Source organism: Microchirus variegatus (genome assembly GCF_963457635.1).
Source record: "Microchirus variegatus genome assembly, chromosome: 11".
NCBI lineage: Eukaryota > Metazoa > Chordata > Actinopteri > Pleuronectiformes > Soleidae > Microchirus > Microchirus variegatus.
Genome location: NC_139812.1, coordinates 8505318 through 8529393, shown reverse-complemented (window position 1 = coordinate 8529393; position 24076 = coordinate 8505318). Strand labels below are relative to the sequence as shown.

The 24076-nt window shown below is 42.3% G+C and overlaps 1 protein-coding gene across 2 annotated transcripts in view; it reads left to right on the top strand.

The window, feature by feature from the left end:
• The window catches only part of meis1b (Meis homeobox 1 b), a 77492-nt gene extending 58213 nt beyond the window's left edge, over positions 1-19279 (top strand). Inside the window, exons 10-13 of one of the 2 annotated variants that reach the window (XM_083897602.1) lie at positions 9672-9730; positions 11446-11535; positions 12343-12440; positions 18366-19279. In XM_083897602.1, the coding sequence (XP_083753728.1) occupies positions 9672-9730; positions 11446-11535; positions 12343-12401 (208 nt within the window). In that variant the 3' untranslated portion in view covers positions 12402-12440; positions 18366-19279. Of the gene's footprint in view, positions 1-9671; positions 9731-11445; positions 12135-12342; positions 12441-18365 lie in introns of those variants that run through there. The other variant, XM_083897601.1, reaches the window with a different exon arrangement.
• Positions 19280-24076: the final 4797 nt, after the last annotated feature.

Sequence of the window (24076 nt, the reverse complement as noted above, 5' to 3'; positions counted from 1 at the left end):
CAAACCAGTGTAACCTAAGATGTACCCAAACAACTAGCCTGCAGCTTCCTTCACATAATGTTTGCAGAAATCTGTGACAAACATTTGCAAATGACTGACAGCAGCACAAGACCTGAAAGATTTCCACAACACATGATGGAAAAGGAAAGACATCCAGCAGTTACAAAAAACAAAAGTGTTTCCTGTTTGTCCATGGTTTAGTGCTAGTGTCTGGTTATGCAATCCTGTACCTGCTGACACATTTAAACTGTAATACAAAGGTGTAACATGACGGCCTGTCTTTCTCTTTCTCCGGCTACAGTCAGCATCTCTGTGCTAAGTTCTCCTAACGTTTCAGTGATGTAAAAATCGATGGCAAGGTCATCAGGTTTCCCTTGTTGGCTGCCCCTCCCTTTCCTGCCTGCAATTTAATAATGCCCCTTTAAAGGCAGTGTTTAAGCCTTGCCGGGTGATTGTTTTGTCAATAAGACCTCCTTTTACGAACGTCTTAAAAGCATGGACGGGGAAGACGACAAGGGAGAGAGAAAGAGAGGGAGCTAGTATTTAAAAGGGCAGAATGGACGGACGTGGAGGCTACTTAGGAAGGAGCGGTGCAGTGCGTACATACAGTATATGCCTCTTATCGGGTTTCTGAAAGGACGAGCTGAGCAAGTGCAGAGGAGAAGAAGAGGTGAGGGAAAGGAAGTAGTGAATGAGAACACAGAGAAGGGGTGGGGTGAGAGAGAAATGGAGAATGACGTATTTACTGTTTATTTAATTTGCATAAAAAAGCCTATAATCTTAACATCATTTACATAAATGATAATGCTCTTTATAGTAAATCCAAATTGTCTTTGCTTCAGTTTGCCCAATGTTTTTTTTTTGGCAGCTATGATGACACTGAACTGTTCTGAGTATGTCGCAACAAAGAAGACAGACAGGTTTCAAACGAATTCCAAACAACCCATGGAAGAGAACACAGTGCGATGATTACCGACACGATCTGTCATTAACCTCCGTTGCACTTTTTACAAACCAAGCACCAGCTGCAACTTTGACCAAAAGTGGCAACACGTTTTGTTGTAGAATCTTTACGGTTGGATTTTGTAATTGTATTTTGATAAATTCTGTATGATATGATCAATTGCTTTTGTGAATTAACCAACTGAAATAATGGTGAAATCCAAACACAAATAAGACTTGTTGTGTTGTACTCATTTACATAATGTGTGACAGACAAACAGGTGGGGAGATGAGGTGTATGACTGTATGGTGACAAGCTGCAGAGAGAGAGATGCTGGAACTTGTTCAGAGAAAGTCTTCTGAAGTATGTGTGTGTGTGTGTGTGTGTGTGTGTGTGTGCGCGTGTGTGTGTTGGAATTAGCAGGCCCAGTTTCAGTCAGTGCCCTAAAGCCTGTTACATACACTGCATCTTTGACAGGTTATACAGCCTGAAACTGACATTACAGCAAATACCTCACACGCTTGCACATGCGCGCACACAAGTGCACACTTTTGAGCAGATATGACCTCACCCTCAGATTACAACACAAAGTTCTAATGTTAAAATCTTGTCAAAAACAGTATCTTCTCCACGCAGCTTAAAAGTGTGCTGCTACTAATAAGCTCCTACAGGAATCTTTAGCTTGTGCAGACACGACCCTGTCTTTACCGTATTATGGCAACAGAGACGTGTGTGGATGTGTGAAAGTGCTTACACACACATACAATATAGGTGTCCATTTGCAAAGACACTCTGTGAACTGATCACCAGCTCTCTTTCCCCCAGTTTTCCTCACATCACAGTGCGCTGCCCAAGGCCAAACCTGCATTGCCTCTCTCCCTCTCTCTCTGTCTTTTTATTAATTCCTCCTCTTTTCTTACTACCCCTCTCCCTTGCTTTCCAACCTCCTTTTGTAGTGTGTGTTTGGGGGGGGGCAGTCCTGAGCATGAAAGACAGCACAAAGTGAATGCCAGGGTCTGTGTTGAAGCTCATACGGTAGCTGTTTTGCTCAAATAGTTGTGATTCTCATGCTGATGTTGGTGTTCTAGTGTTGATCGTACACTGGAGTGAGTCTGCAGTGATAGTGAGCGTTTTGCTCCAGAATTGAATATCTTGGGGAAATAAATAGGACACCTACATCTATAGTTTACTGGCAGAAGACATTGATTACATGCAATTAAGATAAGTAATGGCTTTACCGTATGTAATGGATGTGTCAACAAAGTATACAATGATCAGGCTAGACGTATCATGAAAGTGTATAATGTTTATATAATATTAGGGAAGCAACTGACACTGGCACTGATGTGTTTTTAAATTTTTGATGACTGAAATCATTAATTAACTTTGATTTGTAGATATATTGCTGTAATACCTGACCCCCTAATGTAATGTCTGAAAATAAATTCTAAATTCAGACATTGTGTAGTCACCAGTCTTCCACTCCTCGGTGGATGTCAAGTGCCTTTTTTTAGTTTCTGGGCACTCAGTGGGATCCCCATAGTGTCGGCTGCTGTGAGCCAGTGGGGGGAAGTGATACGCACAGAGACAGGATATGACACGGGTCGTGTGAGGGGATTTAGGTCAACCACTGCATTTGCAGCAGTCCCCACTGTGAGCCCTGTCAGCAGTGCTGCCTCTGTGTGACACACTGTGGTCATTTCTGTGTGTGTGTGTGTGTGTGTGTAAACTGTGTTTACATGCAAATGCATTCACAAAACCCTTCTGAAAATCTTTAAAAAAACAAACAAAAAAAAAAAACATGCACACGGCAAGCTTTTCTAATAGAGGTTGTACACATGCACTACTACAGCTATTTGAACACACACACAGATGCATACATGTTTTGATTCAAGTCCAGGCTGAAGGACACAGACTCTGTCCAATGTTGTGTTTGTGCAGTGGGCAGCACAGGGCAGCCATGTTGTTTCTGGGTAAAGCCGGGCTTTGAGCCATCACCCTCTCTCTGGCATTGATGGATGACTGGCTAACTGAGTCCAAGAATGTCTGAATGTGTGTGAAGGGAAGCAGGGACAGAGATAAAGAGAGGTCAAATGTGACAGATACACTCTCCTTCTTGGTCTCTATCTTCATTTCTTTGTTTTCCCTCCTTCTTTCTCTTCCCTTCTCCTTCTTACTTTCTGTTTATATTTTGTCTTTTGGCAATTCCTTGTTTGGAGTCAGTGAGTTTTGCAAATCCAGCCCAGCCAATGAGTTCATGTGTGTTTTTCAAGTGGCCAACATTTCCTCTCTGTAACCCTTGTGAGGCACCTGGTTGTCATGGATACACACGTACACAATAAACACACACACTCACTGAGCTCTTCTCTAGTTTGTGTGTGTGTGTGTGTGTGTAGTCACACAGCCTGTCGCTCCACTCTGTAAAACCAGCTTTAGTGGTAGATTCATGGCTCACTTAATGGACATCGGGCTCTTGGATAGTTGGACAGTGGAGCAACAGGGAGTGTGTGTGTGCACATGTGCTTACATACTTGTATTTTATGTGGAAGCAGTAATGGGGATTAAGTGACCCCATGGCTGCTCTCCGTCTAAAGCTCCTTTTAAATTTCACAGCTTTCTAATGTTTCCCTCCATATGTGGCTCCGGATCCAGCTAATCTTCCTCATGTTATTATGAGCTGGATCAGCAGACTTGCATGTCCTGAATGTGTGTGTATATATGTGTATATATAATATATATATATATATATATATATGTACACACACAAATATGTATATGTATATATGTATGTATATATATATATACATACATTCATGTATATACGTGTGTCAGGGTGTGTGCCTGTGTATGCACACTGCAATGCATTAAGAGATGGCCCAGGAGCTTTTTGGCTGCTAATAAAAACTTTTATGTATCAGTGACTGAAAACATGGGCCTCCTTTCTAATAACAACATAGCTGCAGCCAAGCAGCACTCAGACCTGGCCATGTGACTCCTGCATGACCTCACTTCAACCTTCCTTGTCAAGTGTGGATGTGCGCGTGTTTTTCATATTAATTTGACGTGTCTGCACTTGTGAGAACACGCATGTGTTTATGTCTATCACAGTGGCGTAGCTAATCCCAAAGTAATATCTAAGATACCACGCCTTGATGCTCACAGCTCCTTTCCCTTTGTAGGAGGAAGTTACTGAAACAGAGAGGATCATGGGAATTAGCAAGCTGCCTGTTTTGTTTCCAAAAGAAGGTGTTGAGGACCTGACATGTGTTGCTATTTGAAGCCAGAGGGATCAGTATGATCAGTATGAGTAATGTTGGAAAACCGGTGGGAGTGATGCTATCCTTTGACAAGTGAGCGCATGTGTCAGAATATTAAGTGTTTGTACCTGTTGAAATATGCACAGACAAATGGGAAGAACACACTAGTTTTTCATATTTTTTTTGCACTTACATCTTATCCTTATTCTTAAAATTCCTCTAATTTAGTTGTTGCAAATGAGTCCAAATCTGAAGAGGTGGTCATGTCATTATTTAACAGAGACGATACAAACAAATAATGATAATAATAATGTAATATGTTTCTCTCTCAGATGAGGGTTCACACTGCTTTATTTTCCCAGAACCAAAATGTGTAACAATTGCTGTAATCCTTCTTTATTCGAATAGCTATTATTGATTTAAAGAAAGAAGACATTTTTCCCTCAGTGATTTGATTAGCATATAATTCCATGAAATAGTGCTTATGAAGTCACACTTTGGTGTTATAGTTGTTTCGTGGTAATGGCCCAAATTCAAATCATGCACACACTATAAACTTTTAGTAGTTAATAAGAAAACTAGTGACATGTATTTGTTTCATGTTAAGACCAAACCTTGAACTACTTTTTATGCCTTTCTTTTGCAAACAGCTTTGACACAGTTTATATAAACTAATCAGAGGCATCTAATCCAAGCATCTGACCTGAGAACCAACATCGAGGTGGAGAGAAGGAGAGAGGGAGGGTGGCAGGGAGGGATGTGAAGAAAAGTGAAGGAGGTGATTTATGAGTTAAGTTGTCAACTGAGGAGAACAAGGGGAGAAAATCATAGCTGCAATTCCCCTTAACACCCCCACACGCTGTACGCTCACATACATATACACACATAAAGTAGGTACATGTGCACGAATGCACTGCCACCCCCTGCTGCACATAAAAGAATATGTGAGCTCTGTAATAAAATAACTAATTACTTAAGAAGATGGAGATGTGCTGGGACACAGGACAGGATAATAAAGTTCTGCAGGATACAGTGTGACGGCAGTCGGATTGGACTGTGTAATGTGTGTGTGTGTGGGTAAGTTCTAACTTGCTTTGTGATTGCTTATCTCATGATTTATTTTTGCATTTGTGTGGGTGCACAAGTGCAAATCAGCCACTTCCGTGCAAGTTTTTATTTTTTTGCATGGATTAATTTGTGTTGAAATCACATTTATAGATCAGTTAAACAAAGAAAATGCAGATAGACGACATGAACAGCCTACAGATCTGTGTCTCTCTCTGTATTTACCAGTGAGTAGGACGGCTACAAGGGCTAGGCACTAATTGTGGTTGAGCGGCACACAATCAATAGTGCACAGTGACAACCTGATGATAAGTTACATGACCTACCCATCAGAGCTCGCTTTCTTTTTAGTGCTTTTAAATCACATTGATTGGCAGCCAGAAGGAGCGTGCGGTTACAGTTATTTTAAGCGGATCCCCCCATTTGAATATGCATGTAAAGCTCTGTCGGCACGCACTGATATCCACCGCCGAGTCTTTATGGCATGCGTGTTAAACTCAAATACATAAATGTGAGGTGTGTGTGTGTGTGTGTGTGTAGGCCTCTACACGTGTGCACATTCTCTCAGATTACTAATGTAATACTGCTAGTGAGTGCAGAGGATGTGTGTATGTGCATGCACGCACGCCTGTGCGTTTCAGTTTGTCTCATATTACTAATATAATATTGGTAGTAGGCTCTGGAGATGTGCGTGTGTGCGTGCGAGTATGAGAAATTGAGAACTCCACATGAATTTAAATCAGCGAGCTCGCAGAGTAACCTTTTGTATATCCAATCTGCATCTTTCCAGTGCTCGTTATTAAATTATCCCCTAATTGGTCACGCATCAAAGGCAGCTGATGAAAAAGACAATTTCTTGCTTTTAATTGGGCATTTCACGTGTGCTTCGTGTACACCTGTGTGCGACTGTCTCAGCTTAGTGTCTGCGTGTGTGTGTGTGTGTGTGTGTGTGTCTCGGGTGTAATGAGAATAGGACATTAGCAAGGGCTTGGCAGACGCCGTCGCAATCAGTTCCACTCTTTCCAGAGAAGGAGGGAGAGGGGCAGGAGGATTAATCCAGACATTAGAAAGCTCAGAAGGAGAAATAGATTGAAGGCAAAACAACAAAGAATAAAATTCACCCAGTAGACTTAAATGATTTCTTAGAGCCATCACTTTTGCCATGACATATGGCCGCCATGTTTTTTTGATCCACTGTGCCCACTGTGGGAGTGGAACTCAAGCCTGTTGAGTTCAAATCTTGTGTTGGATGTATTGAACTATGGATGGTTGCATTTTATTTCGGGTCATTTTCCTTCCTCCCTCTTGTCTGTCTATGTTTTTGCCCAACTTTGGGTGTACCACCAGTGGTGTGTCATGCCAAAATAGCGCAGCTATTGTTGCACTGAGCAGAGCTGAATAGTGCAGCTCATTGTGTTGTGATGGGAGGCAGGGGAATGAACAGGCCATAAACACTGGCCCTATAGCACCCAAGGGTCGTGCAAAGGTGAAGCCTCACTCCCCTAATAGAGGAGCTCCGCTCTCTCTCTGCGTTCCCGCGCTCTCTCTCTCTATTTCTTTCTTTCCTTTCTGTCTCTCCATCACTCTTTATCTCTGTGAGTCTTCTCCCTTTTCATATTTCCTCCCTCTTGCCTCACTGCTCTTTCTAACCCTCTCCCTCACCCCAACCTCTCCCTCTCTCTCAGTCTTTCTCTCTGTTAGCTTATTAACGGTCACAGCAAGAGTGTCTGGTTTGCAGACCAGAGCCCCTTCCCTTTTTTCCCCCTTTTCCCTCTCACTCCTACTTCCCTCCCATTCTCCATCGCTCAGTTCCCCTGGTTGCTATTATGAGAGGCATTTTATCCTTTGTTCCAGCCCCCATGGTGCATCTGGCCTCAGATATGGGGACGAAGGGGACAGGAAACCAGTGAGAGTTTTTGCAAGAAGGAGGGGGTTTGCTGGGTTAGAGTGTGGATTCATTGCTGGGAGGTGGACAGTTTCCACCATACAGGAGAGGAATGATAAGGAGGAGGAAACAGATATAGAAGGGAACAGGGAGGGAGGTATGAGAGGTAGAGTTGCTGTAGTTTTTTTCTCTTTTGGGAGTAGCACTTGTTTCGTAGCTGCAGTAGCAGTGATTAGTCGGATTATTACTCTTCTGATTCATAGTCTGTAAAATCCTAAGAGTAAATAGGCACTGGTGCCATATTTCTGGGGGGTAAACTCAAGTTAGATTCCTCCCTGAGCTCAATTGTACCAGGAACGTAAGCCTGGCTCTCTAAGAAGTGCACACCTATTGCCTAATCAGCCTCCTTTGTTGCATCAGTGTTGTTTTTGAGAGAGGAACGGGGAGAACAGAAACAAAAAGGAAGGAAAGAAAAGTGCAAGAGAGGAAGAGCAGAGGCAAGGAGACGGCAGTTAAAAGACAAGAGGAAGGAGGTGACGAGAAGAAGTCAATCGTTAGCAGTGCTGGCCTCAAGCTGACCTCATCGTTTTTGGTTTTTGGAGAGGAGAAGAGAGGAGAAGAATTGTGAGGCCTCCTCAACTCTCTCCCCCTTGCTCCTCCTTCCATATCTCCTCCAACAAAACAGGGTAGTGAGGGAGGAAGGGAGGGGGTGTTGGTGATAAAACTCCAGACGTTCCCTCATTTGATGGTGCTCTGCCATGTCAGTGCATTCTTGCATTCCTCCTCCCTTCCCTCTGCCCCCTTTAAATTCCAATTCAACATACTTTATTAACATTATAACAAAATACAGAACAAAATTGGCAATGCAATGATGTCAAATATCTCAGGGTTTTTTTTCTCTTCCTCGTTTAATATCACAGAGAGTTCCACTTGCACCCCACCACAACGTACTTTTTAAAAACAGCTTGCAATACGTTACAAAATAATACAGGGACACAATTCTATGGCTAATCATCCTTTATTTTGCTATGTTTCCACCAGTCTTTATCTCCCTGCAGCCTTGCTTGTAGACATTGATACAGGATAGATAGCAAGCAGAAAAAAGAGGAGCACAATAAAACCAGTTACCGAGCATATATTAAAGTGATATAAAACGGGAGGATTCAATTCTCCAATTAAAAGTCAAACAGATGCACCATCTAGAGTCTTTTTGTCTCTGTTCATCCTTCCCTTTTTTTCCCTTGACCCCTTAAATGCTCCTTTTTGCAGCTTCAGAAGGGTAGCAGGGCCATTGTTCCCTTAAAGTTCAGCTAATGCTCCCTTTTCAGAGATGAAATAGAAGTGTCCGGTGGGGCAACAGCAGGAACACATAAATCAAGTCAGAAGCCCCAAAAGCCGTCTCTCCTTAGGGTCATCACAGGTCAGAGGGTCATTTCACAAGGGGTCAGGCTGAGCAAGGCCAGAGCACTAGCTGGGCCAGTGTGTGCCAGGGCGTGAATGTGTGTGAACTGAAGGGAGAGAGATTAAGTGTGTGTGCGTGTGTGTGTGTGTGTGTGTGTGTGTGTGTGTGTGTGTGTGTGTGTGTGTGGGTGTGTGTGTGTGTGTGTGTGTGTGTGTGTGTATTTGAAAATGAGCAAGCATCAGATTTAAATATAGGTAAATCACCCTGTTTGTGTTTGTATGTGTTTGTATGTGTGTGTGTGTGCTAGTGTGTGCAATAAATGGCCTGACCGTGTGCTTTTATTGGAGGTCACAGGGTGAAGGGGTTGGTCCAAGGCTATATGTACTGCTCCTGTGAGCACACACACATAAACGTGCACACAAACACACACACACACACACACACACACACACACACACACACACACACACACACACACACACACACACACACACACACATGACTATAAAAAGCTCCTGCTGTAACACATGGTCACCTGTCTTAACTGACTATCACCCACAACAATGCCTTGCACCAGTGGCGACGTGACATGTTTCCGTCAGCAACACTTCCCACACTGCCAAGTGTGTTAAACAGTCAGCAATCTCAGCTCGTTGTGAGATGGAACATCTCCAACAAAGCAAAATGGATCGACATGTTTCAAACAGGCAGAGAGAGAGAAAATCCCGACTAAGCCTCGCCCCTCAAAGACCTCACTGTTTAGGTCGATGCGACTTTGTGTACACTATGGCTGTGCAAGCTTGTACAAGTCGAGGAGTTGCTGCTTTTTCAAAGACAACTGCCTCATTTGTTAAGGTTATTAAGATGTGACTTTCGCTGTGGATCTATAGAGGCTTTAGCAGAGCTCAGGGTTGCTTATATGTGAATCATTTCTCCATATTACTGTTATGGTTTGCTGGGAGAAAGAGTCTGGTTTTGCAATGTGTTTGTTTTCATGATGAGTGCCAGGATTTCCAAAGTCTGAGTCAGCATTTTTTGACTGATTTTCTCCCTCTTTGTCTCTTCTCCACCCTCCCTGTTCCCATCCATACCCTTCCCGTTTCTCTTCATTTTATTCAGGTTCATTAACGCGAGGAGAAGAATAGTCCAGCCCATGATCGACCAGTCAAACCGTGCAGGCAAGTCTCCTATAATAACTGTATTCAAGTCGCGCAGGCGAAAGCCGTCCACACTCCATGCACCTGGAGGCCTCTCAGCTGGTAAATACAGGACAGACCCCCCCCCCCCCCTCAATCCTGGAATGTTCCAAAGCTCCAGGGGCTGCCCCCTTCATTACAGCATTAATGTTACAACATTAACAGCAACAATTAATCAACTTTGATATGCCATTTGGGGTGAGAAGCTCTATTAATTATCAAATATAATAATTTCACAAATACGTTAACGACAAATTGGTTTATTTGTCGTCATCCATAAACAAACTGAACTGAAGTGAAGTTTGCTCTTAACCCCTCCCACCAAAGAAAAAAAAAATACCACTCAACCCTTCCTCCCTGGCTCAAACCAAAACATAAAGAGAACTACACTTGTTTCTTTTTTTGGATGACCGTTGTTTGGCTTTTTGGCTCCAGACCTGTTTTTACCCACCCCCCTCAACACTCTTTGACACCCCACCTCAACCCTATTCGTGAGTGTTTCAGGGAGTGAGTGAGTGAGTGAGCGGTCCCCCTGGTGCATGGCTTGGTTTGGACTGCCGTAAACTTTATTACCTGTAATAGGGGTCAGAGGTCAGGGTGGCATTAGGGGCGCAGTAAAGTTCAAAGGCATTCAGTGGGGCTGAGTTCTTGCTTTTGCTTGACTGACCCCCAAACAGCCTAAATCGAAGGTAAGTGGATTTCTATGAGGGCAGGACAATGGAGGCAAGCGAAAATAGGAACCCTATCAGGTTTCACTTATAGTTGCTGCTCAGCCCTAAGCAGTATTTATTAAATAAAGCATTTAAGAAGGAGTAGATTTGCAGGTCATTCAGCAAGAATTACATATTGTTGTCACAAAGGAAAACTGAGTGGAGCATTTGCTTTGACGTCTTGTTCTTTTGCTATTGTGTATAATCACATCTAAATAGGAGTAGAAGTATTTTGAAAAGAGATTAAAGGGAATACATTTTAGTCAAACTTGTCAGTTACTGCATGAAACACATTTTGTTTGTGTATGTATGTATAAACTAGTACAAAACAGTATGGCAAACATTTCTACTCACTAAATGCTCTTTCTTCACTTTATGAGAAAAACTCATATCTTAGATGTTCCATCTTTAAAACAGATCTTATTGGTAAGCCAGTCAGAACTTAATTTGAAATTCTGATACAACATAAAATTATGCACAGAACATAAAAGAGTCTCAGAGAGGGTTAATATATTCAACTAAGTGTAAATATCAAACAGAAAAACTGTACAATATCTTCAGAGTCTGTTGAACAAGATGATTTTTTACATTAGAAGCAAAACTTCAAGATAATTTAAGGCCTCTTAACATGATCTATTGATTGTTCATAGTAAAAAAAACGACAACATTGTTGTTCCAGATGGTTCAAATTGCATTTTAGAAGCGATGTTTTGTAAAAACTACTTGGTTTGGTTTAACCTGTTCGGTCCAGTCTTTGTAAGAGCATTTTGATGCATTTAAAGTTGACCAGGGGATTACATTGAAAAGCCGTTTGCTGAAACACGGGGCACAGTGACGTTGAAAAACAACGGTGGCTCCTTGTGCGTGCACCAGCCAACAGATGACCCTGCTTCGGCCACTGAGCCTTAATTAAAAGCACTAATTGACCACTCCATCCCCTCCCTCGATTCCCTCCATCCCTCCCTCTGTCTCCTCCTCCATCCACAGTAAGTCAAGGAGCTCCCTACAATCCAGATGGCCAGCCGATGGGGGGCTTCGTCATGGACGGCCAACAGCACATGGGAATCAGACCACCTGGTAAGGCTTTCTCTGCATGTCTGTCCCTCTCTTTCCTACCTTGCACTTCCCATTTTTCTTCCCTTGCTGTCATTAGTCAATTTCATGCATTTTTTCCCTCCCTTTCCCCATTTAATGAATCTCACCGCTGATGCTTTCCTCACATGGAGTCACCATCTTCTCCTATTTTATTCTTTACTCACATTTTCTCATCGTCTACAGACATCTATAGATGTCAAGGTGATTGATACAGTATCTGCCATGATACCAGTTTACTCTGCCAGAGAACAGACATGGATTCGGTGGAAGCTGTATAGCAACCTTGTGTTTAAAGTGTAAGCTGGGCCGTGCACCCTCAAACATAGTGATAAAGACAGTCATCACACAGACACACATAATGTACACACATACATACACACCTCCCCCTCCCTTGAAACACAAAACAGAACAGGTGTGGTCAATCACATTACACAACCATCGCCTCTCTCTCCTCACTCCCTTGCACTCAGTCCCTCTCTCACGCCATCAGGTCTAATCCCAGAGTTTGTCCTTAAGCTCCTCTCCTCCTCCTCTATCCCCTGTTTTCTGGGATTCTCCCAAGTCTCTAACCCTATCTCAACCTCCACTCGAAGTCAGCAGGTTTGGATAAACTGCCAGGCTGCTTAAACCTCAAGTCCACCACACAACCTCACCCTCCACACCTAGACTTTTGCCACTTTGCTCATGAGCATTTCTTTTCCTCCTGAATAAACATAGTCCGATTCTATACATATTAAACTGTTTTACTATGATTTTGCATTTAAGTTCACTTTACTGTGTGTCTCTCAGGACCAATGGGTGGCATGGGCATGAACATGGGCATGGAAGGTCAGTGGCACTACATGTAGCCTCCTCCCAGTCCAACCAGTCGCAACACAAAAGAGGATGTAAGTAAAAATCTAAACATTCTGACTTCTGGCAATGAAAGATGTCTTTAACTTTCCAGCTAAGCAGAAGCATGTACACATAATTTTTGAATTTGGATCTTTCAAGTGATTACAGAACATGATTCAAATACATGTACTTTTTGTGGATCTGCTCTTAAGAGCTTATTTCCAATTTCCAAACTTTTATTTATTATTATTATTATTATTATCATTATTATTATTCTTTTTTTAAATTTACCTTCATCCTCTGCGTTGAATCTAATTTGTTGGTACAGACAGGCTTTTGTTCCTCCTATACTGATTTTTCTGTTACACTCTCTTTCTGTAACTCTCCCACCCTCAGTCTGGTGATAAGAGCCTTTGATCACAACCTTGTAACTGTGTATGTAGAGAGAGTGTATGTGTGTGTGTGTGTGTGTGTGTGTGTGTGTGTGTGTGTGTGTGTGTGTGTGTGTGTGTGTGTGTGTGTGTGTGTGTGTGTGTGTGTAGCTCTCACTTATCCAGTAACTACAGGACTAAACATCCTGCATATCAGGGAGGACAGGGTGGATTTCAGGATTTCAAAAAATGAGAACGGGAGAAGACAGGGGCAAACAAATGGTGCATGCACTCATTCATATACAATTTACAAATGAAAACATCTGTTACACAATATGGTTTGAGTGTCACGAAAAATTTCTCAAAAATCTCAATGATTGAGTTGAGAGTCAACTTGAGAGTGTTTGACGCGCGCATCTCTACAAAACTATTCTTGGTTTGTGTATGTGCCAAACAGATGAGAGGAGAAAGAAGGGAAACGGGGCAACAAAAAAAAGAGAGTAGAGGAGTGATGACAGGGAGAAGAAGGCAAGGATGGGGTGGGAGACTGGGGTGGGGGGTGGGGGGGTTAGGTAGGACGTTGCCGTGGCAACAGACTGATTGGCAAAAATGTAAGCAGTCGTCGCTGGTGCAAGGAGAAGGGGAGAGAGAAGTGAGTGCCCCTTAAGTGTCATAAATCTGCCAGGTTTCTGTTGATGCATGAGCCACATTAATACACATACTAACCAGCGAGAGGAGTCCACCCACCACCACCACCCCTCTCTCTCTCTCTCTCTCTCTCTTTTTCTCTGTCTTTCTAATGCTAACTCTCTCACCCCCTCTGTGTGTTTTTTTTTCTCACCATCTCTCTCTTTCACAAACACCTTTTTTCTGTTTCTCTTTAATTCTCTGCTTGTCCCTCTCTTTCTCCCCCCCTCCCCTCCCCTCCCTTCCTCTCTCTTGCCCCAGGGCCAAATAGACTCCCACATAATTCTGGATGTATACAGGCTTGGTGTTGTCATGGTGCACAGAGTGTATAAAGTAGCTACAGGACCGGTTGTAGTGAAATATCATTGTTTTCATGTGTGTGTGTGTGTGTGTGAGAGAGAGAGAGCGAGCGAGCATATGTCTTTGTCTGTACACCATGTGTGTATACCTATATAGGTGCATACATATATACCACACAGAAACATTCATGTGAAATACATACATTTGTCCATGTGTGGGTGTGTACTCGTGTACAATTGAGTGTGTCTTTAACTGTATATGTGTGTGTGTGTGTATGTGCATGTGCGTGTATGGTAATAGGATTACTCCTGGCACAGGGAGGGGACACAAACTAGTGCAAAATGGAGGACATAGCCAGCAGGGTATGGAGCTTAGCTGGGCCTAATTGACTAGATCCAAATTAAATATGCCATCACCAGAGGTGTGACCAATGGATTTGACTTATTCGGTTTACAAAAATAGGGACCATTAACCCTCCACAGAATGTGCGTGCGTATGTGTGCATGTCACGATGAAAATATACCACCATTTTTTTTTTCCATTACAAATCTCTACAACCAAAACAAAGGCAAAAAAAACATAAAAATCTCCCATCGAATGGCATCTTTCAGGTTTGAAATGCAGGGAGACATGGTAATAGAAAGGCTGTGTTTTCAGAATGAGGCGTGTGTGCGTCTGTGTTTATGTGTGCGAGTGTGTAAACATGAGGGCTGGTTCACTGTGTCCAAGCAGCCTCTTTCAGCAGCTGCTAGCCTTCCCAACAGACCTTGCTTTAAACAGCCTCAATTTGACTGCTGAATCTCGTAATTGGGCCACCAGAGGAATCCTCTGCGAGACGGGTAAAGCACAGGGAAGACGAGTAGACAGCGGTGGAAAAAAAAAGAGGGGTAGACATCAAGAGGGAGGGGCGGATGAAGAGATGGCTTGAGAGAAAAGAGTAAATGACAAAAGGGAGGAGGGAAGGAGGGAGGGAAGGAAGGAAGGAAGAAAAATGAAGCTGGGTGAGAGATGGTGACAGAAACATGTCTTCCTTGCGACTAATCGTTTCTTTACAGCTTCATCAGCTAGTCACCACTAGCTGCTAGCTCGTCTCCGTCAAATTGCTACTTTCCTTTCTAGGTCAATTAAATGTAAGTGATGTGTTATATTCTTTCATGACCAATTAAATTAATAGGTTATTACAGGAGGGGGGTTGGAACAGTTATCTTATTTGATTAAGAGAGCACAGGTTCATTATATTTTATAAGCAATTTTCATTAGCAGAGTTGAGTTTTTGTTACCGCCGGGCTAAAATGAGCGGTTATTTTGCCGGGGAGTGCTCATCCTTGATACAGAAGGTGTGCCTAGCAGTCACACTGCAACATTAGTTAAAACTAAAGCCAATTAGTCCTGCTTAGTGAAGAGTGTATGCTTTCCACCCAATGATGATTACAGAGCTTATATCCCCTTGCGAAACAATACACCTGTCAGCAGAGATGAAGCCCAGCAAGTCAAGCAGAAGTGAGCCCAGCCTTTGATAGCAGCGAAAATGACTCTCGAATGACCCTTACCCCCTTTCCCCTCTTCCTCCATCCTGCTTTCCCTCGTCCACAGAATTAGCCTGCGGTGACCCTGGAAAACTGTATTTTTTTAAGTTTCAGGACAATAGTTACCACACGGGGAATAATTAATCATGGCGCAGAGCATATGGATTTTTCCTGGACCTCTCCACTCAGAGCTTTTCCCAAAATGTCGGGAAAAATGCTTGAGTGGACGCGGCGAGTAACCCCTTTGCTCTCGGCTGGAGACCTTTTGTCCCAGCATTCATTGCTCAAATCATTAAGCACAAATTTGTTAACCTTCTGCTGAGGGGTCAAGATCTCCCCTCACCCCCCACCACCTCTTCCTCCCACTGTCACCCCCTACCCTTAACTCCTCTTTCTGTTGGATGAACTTTTTCTATTAACGAACATTGGGTAAAAAAAAACAGTTCCCGATGGGGATTTAGTACCCCCTTGTATTGTGTGTGTGAATGTGTGTCCCTGTTGATTTGGTCCCTCTGGAATCCCCCTTGGAGAATAAGAAAGGAGGCCTAAAGCTCAATGTATTGATTGGCTTATTAAGTGAAAAACAAAAGTACTAGCAATGTATGTCCCTTCAAGCATGTGAAGCTTTTACTCCAACCTTGATGTTCTTGTAATTTGCCAAAAACCCTAAAAAAAAATCCAAGTAGCAATCCAATGTACCCTTGGATGTTTGGGTTTTGGATTGTTTTTGACTGTAAAGGGTTGTTAGTCACTCGTCATTTAAATTGTGACTTCCATTGCTTTATCCTCCACATAAGGATCGCGGGGGGCTGGAACCACCACGGTCAAACTAGGATCCAAACCAATGACTGTCTTGCTGTGGGGCAACAATGCTAGCCAACAACACAACATACAACATGCTTATGTTATTTAGGGCCAATTCCAAGTCCTATCTTAACCCTCAATCTTAACCCTCAAGCTCAACCCTTAATATTAACTGGCGTTATTTTGTCACTTAGAAATGGGACACCCCTTAAATGCAGATACGTCTTCAGACTGTGGGGGGCAGAATAACGCGAAAGCTGCGTCCAGTCTGTAGAAGAACACATTTACGTCACAATTATTTATTACGATCCGTTTGTCAGTCAAGTTATTAGGTTGTCAGTTAGTTATAAGATGATACTCTTACAAATACCACAACCACGGACATATTCAGCTGACAGTTACCACACACCACGGCTTATTAAAAAGGAAACGTTAGCAAACGATCGATTGTCCGCACCGGCCGGCTATTGACAAACGATCGTAAAATAAAGATAAATGTTACGCAACAATGACGTAAGTAATCCATAATATGGGCCTAAACTAAGCTAATACAATGGTTTTGATAATTTTTACATCTCTATTAACAAAGAAAATACTTAATTTGTAGTGTACCTGTTTAGCTGCTTTCACCGCCATCTTTGTTATGTCAAAACACGCAAAGCATTCTGGGTAGCCCTTGCTCCCAAGAGTGGTCTCGGAAAATCTCAATATTGAAGGCGATACAGCCCTTAAACTCGCCCCTCAACTTAATTTTTCTGAGAATCGGGACAGCACTTGCACTAGTGGGGGCGCGCATTTTTGAGATTGAGGGTTAAGATCTAGGGTTAAGCAAGGAATTGGAATTCACCCTTACAGACATTTAATACTGTATGAAAATGTAATGGATCAGTGCATTAACAATGGGCACGGGCCGCTAGCGTCACTAATGACTCAGCTTGTTGTGGTGCTACAGGTTCTGTCCCACAATAGAAAGGTCACAGGTGTAATGCCATTAGGTCCACAGAGATATGTAACCTCTACCACCTCTCTCACTGAAAGCAAGCTAAATTACGCTAGCACAGCCCACATAATAGCTTAGTAGCGCAGGTGAAACTGATGGATGAGGGAACGAACAAACAAAGGTCCTTGCTTTTTACTTCTCCATTGTCCTCATCCTGCTGCTCCGCCTTGTCCTTTTCTTCTGCCTTTGTGTCATCTGTTGTGCTCCTCTTGTGTGCGGTGAACACGTGGATGGGCCCCAGGCACTCTCAGGTGACGGGCGACCATGAGCCTCACCTCTCCTCTTTGGTTTTGACAACAATGGCCATGGCTTTTCAGCAGTGACTTTCCACCTTCAGAGATGGATGGTGGCTATTGTTGGCCTTAAATAGAGGAATGCATGGAGAGAAGTGGGTGAAGATGGATTTCTGTGCATCATTTTTCATTGTAGTGGGAGATTTGAAGGCATGTGCAGGTTACATCACTTAAATATGTATTGGTTGATGTGACAACTAAGGTCATTTGAATTTATGAGGCTGGATCTTTTCTGACACAAACATTTGTTTAGCTAAATGCCGACTGTAAGAAGAAGGGGAAAAAAAACAGTAAATCCAATGCTAATTTTAAGTTTCCCTGTAGTCCTGTTAAGCTGATTATCCAGAAAATGTTAAGGACTGGACCTCTGTATCATTTCAAGTTGATCGTGTGTGTTTGGTCTCTAAGTTCTCTCCTACTGTTAAAGTAGCATTACTGAGGGCGGAGGATTAACTCACTAAACCCTCCAATGCCTTCTTTCTCTCTCTCAAACATCCACACAGTCTTAGTGAAGGGCAGACAAGAGTCTGTATTCTGACTGAGATTAACACGATGGTGGGTTTGCAGTTTCCAGACTGTGTTGCTCCTCCAGGGTATTATTAACAGGTCTTGCCATGTTTGTGGGTTATCAGTCTGTAACACGAGAGTCTGCTTTCTGAAGTCTAGTGTGATCAATTGTTGTATTTAATGAATGATTAATGATATCTAACTCATATGCAGTTAAATGCTTTCTGCCCTAGTGTTAGAGACAATAGCCCAACCTGCTACGAGCTTAAACATCTAATGGACGTTTTAATTTGTTCAGCTTTATAGGTAGTTGACTCTGAATGTCATTCAACCTATGAAGGAGTGTGTAACTTCCTGGATTGAAGCTTGAAACAAAATCCTCCCCCTGATGTGCGCAGCAGGATCCAATCTGCGTGCCAAATGTGAATTCTCTCATGTATCTTTGCAGAACTGATCATTTACGAACTATTTTCCTCTTCTCTTTGCACAGAATTGAAAGGCAACATGGGGATCACCTGTCTCACAGAGGCCTACAGAGCATGGGAACGGGACAACGACTTCTAGACGACGACAACAAACAGCAACCCTTATGTCAACATTCAAGAACAGACAGCATTTTATTCAGCCATCTGCAACATGGGAACCTTCCATGACTGCCTTCAATCTATGTATCCAGTGACGGTGCTTCACAGAAGATCAAATCACACCAAACTCAGACGACCCGTGTCCCAGACAAACCCCTGCTTCCTCTCTGGTGGGCACTCGACTTTCCCCTCTTGCCGGCCACTACTTTCACATGGATTCCTCCATTGAAAGTGTTTGCGACTGAGATGACACACGAGAGACACACTGGGTCCTCTGCCTGTACTTTCAGCAAATGTGGCACTTGGTGATATTTTCTAGACTCTTTGGCAAACACAAGAGACTTCCTGCGAAGAGCACTCCACTCTTTGGGACGATGGAATTGGACCAAGGAGAAGCCAATGTCTGTATCTGACAGGACACTAACAAAGCAAAAGAGGTGCCCTTTAAAAATATAGCAGATTGAAACATGGGAAGAGGTAAAGCAAGAGAAAAGAAATTAAAACTATAACTATATCAAACCCTAGTTTGGGAAGTGAGTGGAGAAAGAAAATATACTGTATACTGTTGTAAAATTATGCTGGACTCTCACACGGACTGGGAATTTAAGTATTGTAAATGCTATTGTATTGTTCTGCATATTATGTTGTTTCTAATAGATTTTTTTAAAAAAAGGATGTGAACTTTTTTTGTTTTGTTTTTCCTGGTTTCTTTCCACACTATGTGTGTGCCGTCTCCATCATCAACTCTGACCCCCCCTTCCCCCCATATTAAATCACGATTTTTAAAAGAAAACAATTTAATAAATGGACAATACGATCAGTCTGTCATTTCTGGCAAGCTTTTATTTGGATGGTAAGAGAGAGTGTGATGATAATTCAAATGTCCTGGTGTTTTTTGTTTTTTTTGTCTGTCTGCTTGTTTGTTTTTTCGTTGTACAGTATGCATAGCCCATCCACATTCATATACAGGGTGCAGCTAATTGTATTACTGTTGCTGTGCCTACACCTTGTAACTCTAATTTTGGTGGGTTTAAGATATTTTCATATCAGTTTATTAAATGTTCCTCTACTGGTGGAAAGTTTTTTTTATTGATGTAGAAAATTATTTGACTCTCCAGACATAATGACAACGTTAGAAACTGTTTTTGATATACTAACATTTTGCATATTATACTCAAATGAACGACAGAACTGCAATGTAGGGTTCAACATGGCTATAACAGACATGATTCAAGTAATGCTCACTAACAATCTAAAAAACAAATATCACTGTGGATGGGAAACTACACTAAGTGTGTGTGTGTCCTGAAAACATGACGTTTCCTGTGTCTCACTGTGTCCATGAGTGAGGGCATTTGTGTTTTATGTCACAACTCTGAGCCCTCGCATCTCCAATAGAAACAACATCCACACAGAGTTTTATGGAGGCAGAGGCTATGACATAACACCACATATACCACAATCCACATTGATTTCAACATGATTTTTAAAGTGATTGATTCATGATATAATACTGATCAACAGACAGGGGAGAATGTAAAAGTCACCCGGAAAGTGAGAGACTGTGTGTGTGTGTGTGTGTGTGTGTGTGTGTGTGTGTGTGTGTGTGTGTGTGTGTCAGTGTGACAGTCATGTGTGTGCATAAATCCTTCCAACCATCCATTACCCATTGCTTCAAACATGTATAACGCACATCTTTTAAAATTCCCTTGAAGACGTCTTGCTTCTTATGCTTTTATTTAGAAGGGTATATACGTGCATCTGTGTCGTAAATAAATACTTTTTTTTTTCTTCAAGTAACAGAATCACAACTATAGTCTACCATCATATGCCTGTATAGAACTTTTTAAACGTACTTATTACTAGTGGTGAAGTGGTTTGAATTAAAAAAAAGTAAATAACTGGACGAGGGGATGCTGTAAACAAACATATTTACATGTCAACAAATGTCCACTGAAGAAAATAGATCAATTTAGACTCGAAGGAATGTGCACTTAAGTTAACCTTCAGCCCATTGCTGTAGATAATGGGTACAGCTAATGCATACTTAATGCTGTAATTGTCTCACACGTGGAGCTGGGAAGCGACACAAGATGAGCTCGGCAAGAAAACGAATTATCCTTCGTTTAGCATTAAAATTAATTTAGGTAAAAGTGCTACAAACATGTAAATGGGGAGATTTGTTCTCCCTCACGCCTTGTTGCCCGCAGTCAAAGGGTTCCGCTCTGCAGCCGATGTCGTCTCCCTTGATACACTGCACTTCAGGAGGCAGAGGCTGAGCCGACTGAGACGCGCCGAGCTGAGTTCAGTCTGATTAAAACATTTCAGTGAGCAGCTCTGAATCCCAAAGTCACTGTCTTGTTTTTTTTGTTCTCTTTCTCCAAAGCAGCAAACAAGAGAGACTCTGTTTTATCCACGACAATATACGCGTATAAATCAATACTCTCCCCATTCTCCGCCTCCATCTCTCCTCCGCGCAACTATTGTGTTTTTACTGCCTTTGCAGAATTGAATGATATTTACACTAAAAGAGAAGAAGAATAAGAAGAAGGAGGAGGAGACGGTGAAAAGACACGCTCTTAAAAAACCCAGGCGACGTTTTAATTGCTTCTCCTCTCCACCACCGCGGATGGAAAATCCGAGGCTGTGAAATGTGAATTCCTGAGCCCGTGGCCGCTGGGAGCTGTGGAGACAGGAGGAGAAAGCCCATACTTGACTGCCCTCTTTAGGGAGGCCTGGTAACTGTCCGGGCCAGGGACATTTGGAGATGGCGCACAGCACCATTCCTTCTTTTACGCACGGACGCAAAACGCAGCAAAACACTGTGAACAACGCAAGACGAGTTTAAAAGAATGTGTTGCTGCAACAGATTGCACAGCAAAAGACAAAAAAAGTTGTTGTTTTTAAGAACTATTATTTTATATTATTATTTTATTCCCCATAATCACAAGTTAAGATTTGGGCATTTCTGTAACTGATATAATAACATGTTCTTGTTGTTTTTAATGTATTTTCATTCAATACATTTTGTTTATCTTAGTATTAATACATGAGTGACATCAGTCCATTGGAATTAATACATCTTTGAATCTGTTCAGTCAGTGAAATAACATTATTTTTTTGGAGCTTTTATACATGTAGACTAACTGTAGGTCTAACAGTTCTTTACAAATAACTGTTAATTCATAAATAAGACGTATTTTAAAAGAAGAGTGAAAAGTGTATTGTGTTTTGAAAACTTTTGTTTTGTGCCTGCTTGTTTATTTGTTTATTTTTTTTATTCATTTTACAGCTGACCCACATTTTGCGTGCTTGAGCAGTTTTTAAAAAATCTGAGATCTTACGCACGGAATTGCATGAAGTTTGGCTTATAGTTGGAATTCACTAATGATGGTATGGAGCGGCCTATGCACTCACCCGACTACATGCACGCGCGCACACACACCGACTGACCGCGGAGTGAACTGTAATGAATGAAGCAGAAATGTGTTCCAGAGCAGTGGAGGTGCCCGGACAGGCCTGTCCTCCTACTCACACAACACAAGGCAGATATTTGTGCGTCTTTGTGGCTGAAAACTGGGAACTTGGACACGTAACTGCGCGCCTCGTGTTCTGTGCAACACTACAGCACAAGCCCTGACAAATCTCAGTGGCAATTATGTGTGTAACCTCATTAATTTTAACCACCGATTCACTGCATGCTGGATGCATGGGGCCTTTAGGCAAAATGTGTGTTGACTGAATACTTCACTTGTAACTAGGTTTGTTTTTATCCCATGCTGTATTCATACGCATTTTATACACACACGTCGGATATGATTTACCATAGTCACGTGTCCTTGCTGATATTGTATTTTATAAAAAAAAAGTGGATGTCTTATGTTTCTGATGACTGAGATTAAATTATATAAAAACCACAGGTTAGATCAAGGTGCAATAAATTATTTTTTTTATAGAGCCAGAAGTTAAACGCTGGTCATTAAATGTGCAGATTGGTCAGGCTTCATTATGGGCCTATATATGCAATCACGTGATCCCACCTTCCAATATTCAACTTTCATTGTCTCTAACTCGAAAAAACAATGCACAGGAAACAGCCGACACATAGATGACATGTGTTGTCAATACATGGGGTTTTATGAAATCAATACAAAAAAAAAGGAACTGCAGCATCCGAACATGACAGGGACAGACTTTGCAAACCCCCTCCCAAAAACTGCACCTTCAAAGGTCGCATGGCAGCTGGGTTTGAAACAAAAAGAGGAGGGGGAAAAAGAGGAAGGGAGTGAGAGAAAAACAAAAATCTGTTGGTGGAGAGAGAGAGGGAGATACACACACACACACACACACACACACACACACACACACACAGAGAGAGAGAGAGAGAGAGGGAGACTGTTGAGCTGGGGCCATTTTGGATGTCATCTGTCTCCTTGGCGACGGGGCCCCGGCCCTCAAAAGCCCCTTGGGCGCACGGATTGTTTGAGAAGAAGCCGCTATTTTCTGCAGCATCATTTATCACTGTCAACACATAATGATTCCCCTCGCAGCTCCTTATTGATGTTTGTAATTGCATTATCTCATAAGGGGGGATGATCAATGGAGCCGAGAGGAGCATCGAGGGGTCAGGAGAAGCCGGATTGCTGTTTGTCCGTTTAATGCAACCAGGCTCTCATTATCTGCAGCCTCTCTGCGTTCAGGCTATGCAGAACGTTAGGTCTGCTCTCTACTGAGATTTCACAGAAAAGAGGAAGACGATGAGGAGGAGGAGGAGGAGAAGGAGGAGGGAACAGCTCGTTTAATTTGTTTAACCCCAAGCCACTGCAGATAAAACATAGAAATGCAAACGAGGAAGAGAGAAAGTATAACGTGATTAAGTATTATGCCATTAGTTCCATTAAGTCTGAAAAACGAGATTTTGAATTAAAGTGCACAGCAGCTTTACGCTCATTTTGGAGACGTCATAGTACGTAACATGTAACGTATTATGCAGATGACGAAACGGTAGCATAATCTGATTCCGGTTATACGTGTTCCATGAACAGAAAGACTTTTATAAAGCTTGGAATTCTGACGCATTTGTGGGAGATGGCCCTGTTTCACGGGGGGTATGATGTCATTCGGTCCAGTTTCCCCTGCAGACTAAATTTTCTTCATCCTTCAATTTCAGTTCGCACACGAATACAAACTCCTTATTGTGGTCCGTAATAAAGAGGAGACGTGCAGTGATGTATTTAAGGTGAGCTGACAAATTAAATATTATCTCAGTGTGTTTTATACCCTGGAACAAAGTGAAGGATTTAGCTTGGATAATCTGAAATATCACATGGACTATGCGCAAGATGCAATGTCGTGTGAATGTGATGATTTGATATATATTCTGTTGATTATATATAAGAAAATAATACACATATTTATATAAAAAAGTTTAGAAATCCAGGATTCATATAGGTTTATGAAATAAAATTATACATAATCTGGGAGGCTGCAACTGCTATGATGCTCTGCAAATTTGGAGATAACCCTTTGCTCGCCAATGCGCCCAAGGGGAGCTGCTGACAGCAGGTATAGTCTCTGAACGTGGATATGTAGGCCTGACACTGGAGACATGCGTACT